Source organism: Pectinophora gossypiella, chromosome 9, assembly GCF_024362695.1.
Source record: "Pectinophora gossypiella chromosome 9, ilPecGoss1.1, whole genome shotgun sequence".
Classification (NCBI taxonomy): Eukaryota; Metazoa; Arthropoda; class Insecta; order Lepidoptera; family Gelechiidae; genus Pectinophora; species Pectinophora gossypiella.
Genome location: NC_065412.1, coordinates 5,110,301 through 5,119,363, shown reverse-complemented (window position 1 = coordinate 5,119,363; position 9,063 = coordinate 5,110,301). Strand labels below are relative to the sequence as shown.

The following is a 9,063-nucleotide window of genomic DNA, read 5'->3' as shown; positions in this document are numbered from 1 at the left end:
GGCCTCGACTCATCTGGCTGGGTAAACAATGGCGATCGTATCGTGCTTGGACCTCATTAGCCTATGCTACAGTGTGTCCGCTAGTGATATAGCTACTTTGGCAACTGTAATACGCCCTATTGCTACTCTACGTACATATTCAAGCGATAATTTGAACAAGTGTTTGCATGTCTCGGTGTGAAGCTGGCTCTCATGAATGTGCCAGCGTTCTGTAATAAGTGTATAATTATGGACATGATTCATGAGGAGTAGATAATTAACGCAGCTTTGCACCTTGTAGTTATTTTGATGCCATTGAATAAATTCTATTCGTGTATCGAGAATGTCATCGTAGATTGTGGTTTGTGATGAGGACAATCTATGACTAGAGATAATGGGCTCTGTTATTTCAGTCGATCCTGAAATACTTAGAACCAAATGTCAAGGATGTAGGCAGTTTAGAAGCTGCAGTATAGATACTAGGGTGAGTCCGGTGAAGGCCTGACTAATGGGGTGATAATGATAAAGCTCTTCAAACATCTCATAAAAGACAGACATAACTCAAGCCACAACTCATGCGGAGAGGGCAGAATTTCAACTCACCAGAAGACAGTTTGTACTTAGTTGTTTATTTGCATATTATACGTCCTACTGCTGGGCACATGTCTCCCATCCATCAACTGGAAGAGGTGTTGCGCATACTCCATCACGTTGCTCGACTGCGACTTGGTGGAGGTGTTTTGTTTTACGGCTAGTAGCCGGGATCAAAGGCTTAACGTGCCTATCAAAGCACGGAATCATCTTACTTTTTCGGACAATGTTTAAAGTAACAATGCTATCACTACTAAGTAAACAGATTGTAGTCGGAATGTCGAGTGCATTCTAGTTTAGTATTTGCACGAGGATTGTGTAAACGAAGTATTTAGTTCGGTTCGGTTTTTATTGCTTTAAATATATACTAAGAAGTGGACTCATATAATTTCATGTCAGTGATGGACTATCAAGGCTACGTTCCTCAAAAACAATATACGAGTAGATGGCGCTGTACAGATTTTCCTTGGTTTAACCTTCCAATTTGGTGGATAACAAACATATCGTCACTGGAAAGGCAAAATTACATAAGCGCCAAAATATCCTAAAATAGTAGTCCATCTTATGACATCTATTGCTATACATAGAAATTGAAAAAACAATGTAAACTTACGTTGACGTCATCTAAATTGGATAAATGGGTAAAGAGTTATGATAAAAAACCAATAAAATACTTTAAACGGCTTTTTCTTAAAATGTCATTTTGGCGCTTACGTAATTTTGCCTTTTCAGTGACGATATGCATCTTTTATCTTTGTTTTTGAGTATAAATGATGACCCTTTTTGTTACACCCAAGCACAATTACATCTACCATCATTTATTTATTACAAAATAAAGAGAAGCAATAACCTATATTAACATAATTCTGTACACATGTGGTCCAAATATCACGCAACAATTAATTTTATATTAATTTTATATACAGGGTGTTAGTGACATCGTAACAAAAACTTTGAGGGGTGATTGAGGCCATGATTCTGAGATGATATCAAGTGGAATTTTCCGTCGCAAAAGTATGGAACTGAAAATAATTAAAAAAAAACACAAAAATTTTCATGAATATTCAGACTGAAAATTCCACTTGATATCAACTCAGAATCATGGTCTGAACCATCCCCCTCAGTATTCGTTACGGTGTCACTAACACCTATACCTACTTGTATGGCGACCGTATGTACTTGTGCGGGGTGTAAGTGACATCGTAACGAATACTGAGGGGGATGATTCAGCTGATTATTCTGAGTTAATATCAAGTGAAATTTTCAATCGCAAAAGTATAGAATTGAAAATAATTTAAAAAAACTAAAAAAAATCATGAATTTTGCGACGAAAAATTCCACCTGATATTAACTCAGAATCATGGTCTGAATCATCCCCCTGAGTATTCGTTACGATGTCATTACACCCTGTATGCTTCTGCCATTATATTGTATTTTGGAATAATGATGTACCCTAGTAGTGAGAAAATAGGTAGGTAATTAACACGTTAAAGCTGTACAACGCCATCTATATTGTTTTTGGTGAACGTAGTTTGAAAAGTCCAAAAGTCCCTCATTACGCGAACATGTATTGACGTTGAGATGCCAGACACAATAGATTCACATACACACCAATATTCACAAATTCGAAAGCAACTCTATCTGTTTTCGCGCTTAAACCGCTGAACCGATTTAGATGGTTTTTTTTTTAGATTCCTAGAAAGGAGATGCAAAAGGGATGGAAAAAAAATCCGTGGACACGTCGACAAAGTCGTAGTCAGAAAGCCAGTTTTAAATAGGTGCGCGGCTATATTGTTTTTTTTTAATAGATCTACGTTCCGACTTCCGACGACGTAGTTTTGCAACTTTAGTCGCGGTAAGGATTAGCGCTGAGGCATCCCACAAACCATATCGGTCTAAGGTCAAAATAAAAATCTCTTTCGGAGTGTGACCAGCGCTATTTATTTCACATAACTTCAGGAGAGTAAATGGACTTGACGACCTGCACTTTAATAGGCTTTATCTAGTATTGAACGTAAATGCAGTGAAATTAGAAATAACTACAGACCTAAACGGTATACCAACTTTAATTTTAACGATTTGTTTCCAGTCGTGTCCTTGGGTCATGTAATGTATGCACCTTACATAATTGTTACGAAAACCGTCAAGCTGTGCAGTGCAGACATACTTACCTATCGAACTTCAACGAGGTGTTGATAAGTATCAAAAATCATACGTTTTCATTATCGATATTCTCAAATGTGAAAATAGAATCGAAATTAGTTGAAAAATGAATGAGGGAGTTAGAAAGAAATGGCAACAAGAACTATTGACGCTACATGTTCTTAGTTCTTACTGCCATAAAAGCTACAATCTTCTAAATTCAAATATCGTTTTGGCAGAACGGCACGGAGCACCCCCACCACTGATTTCAGCTATTATTAATATCTCAGATTTCAGATTAATCTTGAGAACATTCCCGTGAATAGATTGAAAAAATCTATAAAAAACGAGAACCTAAGACTAATAAGATATGATTGAGCAGCAGTCGTCAAAAGCTTGATAAAGGTAGCTCAAGCGAAATGGTCGTAAACAGAGGATACTCCTTGATACAGTGGTGACGATGATAATAAAAAAAAACACAAAAACAACCATAAGACGGTATATTAAACACCACATGATCAATTCATTTCACATCACAAAATTAATCCCATCTTGAATCATTTTCTCGCTTAGATTTAAGCCAGCAAAATAGTGAAGGACCGTCCAAAAACGTAGTATTATTTACATTACATAAATAAATAAATATGTACAAACAAAACAGGAACTTGTAAAAAACGATGGCAGTAGATAATATCTAAGTACATTAGTGACTTTAATTATTGTAAAGTATATTTGCCTATTGGAAAACAGTTTTCTACTTACATATTTTATTTTATTACGTATCGCTAACAACCTGAAACAATTAAAAGAATGGTTTATCAAATTTGTACATATTAATATATACATATGAATTTTAGCACTCGAGCTCGCACTTTAGAGCTCGGTGGCGCAGCAGTAAACGCGCTCGGTCTGCGATTGTTGAATTTAAGCAACTTTCGCAAAGGCCGGTCATAGGATGGGTGACCACAAAAAAAAGTTTTCATCTCGAGCTCCTCCGTGCTTCGGAAGGCACGTTAAGCCCTTGGTCTCGGCTGCATTTTTTAGATCACTTTAAAAATGTCTTTTACGGCCACTGGAGGTCTAATTCACAGGGCAGGTGTGCCCAATCCAGTTACTCCACTGTATATCCAGGGCTGCCAACCATGTTGGTCCCGTCTTGGCTGGCTGATTTTGGCGCCCCCCTTAAAACGGCGCCCGCTTCATCTCATGCTAAAAATGAGGTGCGTTCAATACTCTTTTTTCTTTTCCTACCTTACTTTACTCTTTTCAATGGCAATAAACACTACGATTAATAGAATACTACAAGTAATCGTCGACAACTTAACAAAGACAGTTGTTGCGGCATAATACTAAAGTCTAGCCATCGATCGCTAGTTATAACACGAATCAATTCATCTAAAAAAGCAATATTGCAATTTTACATTTGTGCATATAAAAGTAAGTGCGCAATGCAAACAAATGTCAAATAGCAATATTGCTTTTTTATATGAATTGCTTGATAGAGTACACAAAATAGACGGGCTATTAAAACGAAATACTAAAGCCTTTCGTAGTCTCATCTGTAATAACAATGGGAATTTGTATATACTACTCGGCAAGCTACAAAAAATTCTGCATTCGTCAGAGTCAATAATCAACCGTTAATTTACGTCAACGGACGTTTTTAGAAACGTGTTGTCATACAAAGACAGTGTCGTCTAGGGGCCACATTAGCTGATTTGAAACGCTTGCGCCGCCGCCGTGGTCTACATGCTAAAATTAAGATGTTATTTGCACATACGGATGGCATACCTAGATGTGCCCCCTCTCTCTCTATTTAAGAGCTGCGCTCTTGTCGGTGGAGTAATCGCCATTCCTCTCTTCTTCCCGCCAAAACCTTCACCTCCCGACACGACATGCACCTTCTCTTTTATTTGTTTCATAAATGTTCTCCTAGGTCTACCCCTTCCTCTCTTTCCTTCAATTTTTCCTTCTATAATGTTTGCTATAAATGAATCGTGTCGTATCAGGTGGCCAATCATATTTCCTCTCCGGTTCTCTATAGTCTTCAATATGGTTCTCTTGGTTGGTTGTTAGATGTGCCCTATGCATATAACAATATATACGGTTTGGTGGTTAGGTAAGCGGACCCTGTGAAAAACGAGATAATGCTAGGAAGATGATGATGATGAGGTACACAAACAGCTAGTATACCGACTACAGGGGGGTTAAAAACGCCACATTGAAGCAATTTATCTAAAAAAGCAATATTGCTATTTGACATTTGTTTGCATTGCGCACTTACTTTTATATGCGCAAATGTCAAATTGCAATATTGCTTTTTTAGATGAATTGCTTCGATGTGGCTTTTTAAGCCCTCAGATCAAATCTAATTTCCCCAATAGTGCACACAACATAACTTAATAACAACAATTATAGTGACAAGTAAATGTTACTATGTGGCTTTACTTTGAACACAATAGATTCGTACGGTGTTTGTCCTGTCTGCATTTATCGAAACATTTTGCAGGATAAATTATAAACGAACAGACTACGTCATATGCGGAAAATGAGTCCACAAGCTAGATACCAGTACAGAGTAATTGTGGGTTGGTAGGTAATCAAACATGAATTGATATTGTTAAACAATCGTATTGTAATTTATGGAAGACCTGTATTTACCTGTAGCTTACGTACACATAATACCGAAATATTGGTGTGGTGTAAAAGACGATATAGTGACTAAAATTGAGAAGGGAATGTTAGGTTTGGACACGTAGAGCGGATGAAGGATAATAGAATTGCGAAAGCGGTATATAAAGCAAAAGTTGGTGGTAGGGCTGGCAGAGGAAGACCTAGAAGGGCTTACATTGACCGAATTGGAGATGTCCTTAGAAAAGGTTTAGTACGATCTACTATGAACCGGCGTGCGTGTACGAAGCGATTGATGAATGTGAAGGAAGCAAGAGAAGTGTGTCAGTATCGAAGCAAATGGAATTCTAGTCTCTGCTTACCCCGGTGGGAAATAGGCGTGATTTTATGTATGTATGTATGTATACGTATAACGAAATATTTTATTTTATTACGTCAGCCACTGAAGGAAGCTCCTAAACTTTACTTTCAGCAGATTGCTTTTCGGTTTAAGACACATTTCGAATGTTCACTCAAAATTATGATGCTTACCACATCCACATACAATAGAATCACATCTTTGTACGATATTAACCAGAAGGCGTCTGTGTGAAAATCAAGGAGGAAACGGAGGGAGGCATGTTTTTTTAGCAGTGGCAGTTCCAGGTTTCAATAATGTCAGACAAATCTTTTTTAGTTTAGCAAAATCAAAACATCAGCTTACCTGCTATACTGGGCGTCTTCATACTCCAAAGTAAAGTGTGGCTGCATTTAACCGTTACAATTTCAGATCCATCAAATGTATTCGATGTACTCACTATTTCGCCGAATTTCAGTTGATGATTGGCTGTAAACAAAAAATTTCGATTGTAGTTCTTTGTTTCGTACGATTTATTATGGGCAAAAGAAAATCTGAATCCCTATAATGAACAAAGGAAACAATAAGGCGAGTTTCAAACGCAGAGACACCGCTCGACTAGAGCGCACCGCTCGTACCCCGTACGCCGCGCCGCTGCCATCGAGAACACTTCAATATAAATCTTAGCATTTGAACGTGTCGCTCCCCGCCGCGCCGCTGTCATCCAGTTTGAGGCCTTACAGTCGACAGAAGATGCGGAGCGGGAGTAGAAGGCAACGGCCACGATCCTGCACGCCACAGAAAACCAGGGCGGAGACCAGCAGAATGAGGTATTTAACAATACACCTGTGTAGCTACTACAGACATTACGATAATTTATACTTCAAGACTTTAGAATAAGTGTCTCTGAGACACTACAATTCTTCTAGAAAAGATTGGTTTTAAGCCATTACTGGGATTTGAACCTGCATCCTCATAGTAACAGTCAAGGAGTCTTCCAACTGGGCTACCATGGTCCACAAATAAAAGTAAAGATAGAATAAAGTGAATACTTACACAAATTCCATTTTAAACCAGAAGTGGTTACACTTCTGCAAGTCTCCCCAACAGGTACTAGTGAACACCAAGCCTTTTTATGCTTTCTGCTCTCCTCGGGTATTGCTATGTTATGCTCTCCAGGTTGAAGGAGCCAGGATATAGCGTCATCAGACATAAGATACAGCCTCGTCTTCGGTCCTAGCAACTGCTTTTCCTTATTAAGGAACAAGGTTTGTATATTGCCCAGCACTTGGTCAAGTCTGCCGGAACTTTGACCTATTGCTACCACCTGATCTGCCTGGAATAAAACGGATTTTTCTAAATTAGAGTTAAGGAATAACTCTGGGGGGATTATTTGACGATTAGATACGTAAGGTCTTGAATTGTTAATTTATATTTGTATTAATGTTTAATTTGTAATTATAATTTTCGAATTAAAATTACAGTTTAAAATAGACACATAGAGTGGTATTAATAAACCAATCGCAGCTTTTAGACTGCTCTCAAGATCATGTCGATGTGACAGTTTTTATAGGGACTTGAGCATGATCTTGAGGGCAGTCTCAGCTGAGATTAGTTTATTAATACCGCCCTTAGACTTGTGTAATAAAACAAATTAACTACTAAAAAGAGTGTTCCACATAGTAAAAATTACGTTATAAATTAATTTCAGATTATTTATAAACATTCTTGTAAAACTAAGCACATAGGTATAAAATTACCTGTAGTTTGTGTTCCAAGCAGTATGTTTGTAGTTCCATTAAAGCCTTTGTAAAGTCTGTGTAGTTTTGATCAGGAGTATGAACAATCTGTAAAGAATATGAGATACTAAATTTAAAATTATTTATTTCTATAATTACATGCTTCTAGATTTTTTAGTATCTTCAAGATATATATTATTATTATAAATTATAGTTATTCAATTATCATCCCCCACCATTACTGCATGAAAACTTACATATTTACAAAATTTTGGCACATTTCCTGAATCACCTGCAAAATATTGTTGTAGATTATGTCAGAATTAGCAAAGATTTATATTTACACATCCTTTTACCATATTTAATTTAAAAATTAATTACGATGCAATGTTAGTTAACATAAAACATTCAAGCTTATAAATAAGAAAACATCAAGATGTATTATTTATTGTTATGTTATTTTGCATGACAGGTTAGATAAAATCTTACTGAAGAATGTTAATTTAAAAAATTTCACCTCACAACCTTTCTTTCTGTATTTCTCAAATATATCTTCTGGGATGGAATCAAAGTCCCCGGTTATCAGGTCAGGCAGTTTCATTTTGTTTTGCATGTCTACTGGTAATTTATTCAGATATAAGTCCCATTGTTTTGTTCCACCATCAACAGTAACTCGTACTAGAGCTGTAACAACACAAAATTATAATTTAACCTTGAATCAAAATAATTGTAATTAAACATTTTTTTAGGTGTCATTCCTATACTGACAACTTTCGATAAATTAAAAAGCCATCTAAAGCCTTAGTTAAGGCATTTCTATTTCATAGATTGCAACTATATGTAATGATGAAAAAAATCAAACTTACCATTATTCCAAAAGTTAGCCATAAATGTTTGACATTGTGTCAATGGACGATTGAGTACCAGGATCGCATAATTATGTTGAGACCTCTTCCGAATGGATGTGACGTGCTGCACATCCCAGTTGGAGTAACGAGACGACGTACAGGGACTGCACGCGCTTGGCTGCATATAGAGCAAAGTACTTAGTGTTTTCACCTAGAAATTATGAGAGTGAACGACAAGTTGTGGCAATTTAAGTATTAGACCCTACTAGTGCTAAAAATAGTTCATATTGTTAATTAAAATATGTTATAGTGTGTTATGGAATAAAAAAAAACAACAAACCGAATTAATAATGAATCCATTGACAGCCATCTCAAATCTTACAATATATTTACTGCAGGATCTGTCGGAAACTCGTAATATGCGATAATAAAGGGCCTTTAACCTTTAGGTTAAACCTAACCTTGAATTTATATTAAAACAATAAAAATGAAATAAATACGCCGAAACTTGGCCGAAACCATGCCGAACAGAAACTCTTCACGTCAAAGTGACAGTGACGTTTGTCATTTTTTTTAAACTTAAAAAATAAACCTTGTGTTACCATTTTCCAATATAGCAGATCTAATAGTAGTATTAAAAGACGTTTTAATTGAAATCTTTAAATTACATTACATATAAAGGGTCTTGCTTGATACAGAAGCGATACATCAATAATTTCAAACAGTATGCGAATTGATATGTATTCATAAGATAAAAAGCAAATATAAATAATTTGTTTGTAAAACGTAAAGTAAA

The 9,063-nt window shown here is 36.4% G+C and overlaps 1 protein-coding gene across 5 annotated transcripts; it reads right to left on the bottom strand.

Moving 5' to 3' along the window:
• Window positions 1-3,197: 3,197 nt before the first annotated feature.
• On the bottom strand, window positions 3,198-8,814 carry LOC126369882 (thiamin pyrophosphokinase 1). Of its 5 annotated transcripts, none has more exons than XM_050014479.1 (9): window positions 8,608-8,814; window positions 8,286-8,478; window positions 7,945-8,103; window positions 7,677-7,711; window positions 7,441-7,527; window positions 6,737-7,016; window positions 6,047-6,169; window positions 4,504-4,842; window positions 3,198-3,505 (listed from the first exon to the last, which is right to left on the bottom strand). In XM_050014479.1, the coding sequence occupies exons 1-8, from the start codon at window positions 8,635-8,637 to the stop codon at window positions 4,796-4,798; spliced, it is 954 nt and encodes a 317-aa protein (XP_049870436.1). In that variant the 5' UTR covers window positions 8,638-8,814; the 3' UTR covers window positions 3,198-3,505; window positions 4,504-4,795. The 5 variants fall into 5 exon arrangements, with proteins under 5 accessions (XP_049870436.1, XP_049870440.1, XP_049870438.1 ...); XM_050014483.1 differs by having other exon boundaries at window positions 4,504-4,795; XM_050014481.1 differs by having other exon boundaries at window positions 8,286-8,445.
• Window positions 8,815-9,063: the final 249 nt, after the last annotated feature.

Coding starts and splice junctions, on each gene's coding strand:
- LOC126369882 (XM_050014479.1), bottom strand. CDS start 8,637: ATGGCTGTCAATGGATTCATTATTAATTCG. Junction 8,479..8,607: donor ATGGATTCATTATTAATTCG/GTTTGTTGTTTT, acceptor CATAATTTCTAG/GTGAAAACACTAAGTACTTT. Junction 6,170..6,736: donor TGGTTTAAAATGGAATTTGT/GTAAGTATTCAC, acceptor TTTTGTTTACAG/CCAATCATCAACTGAAATTC.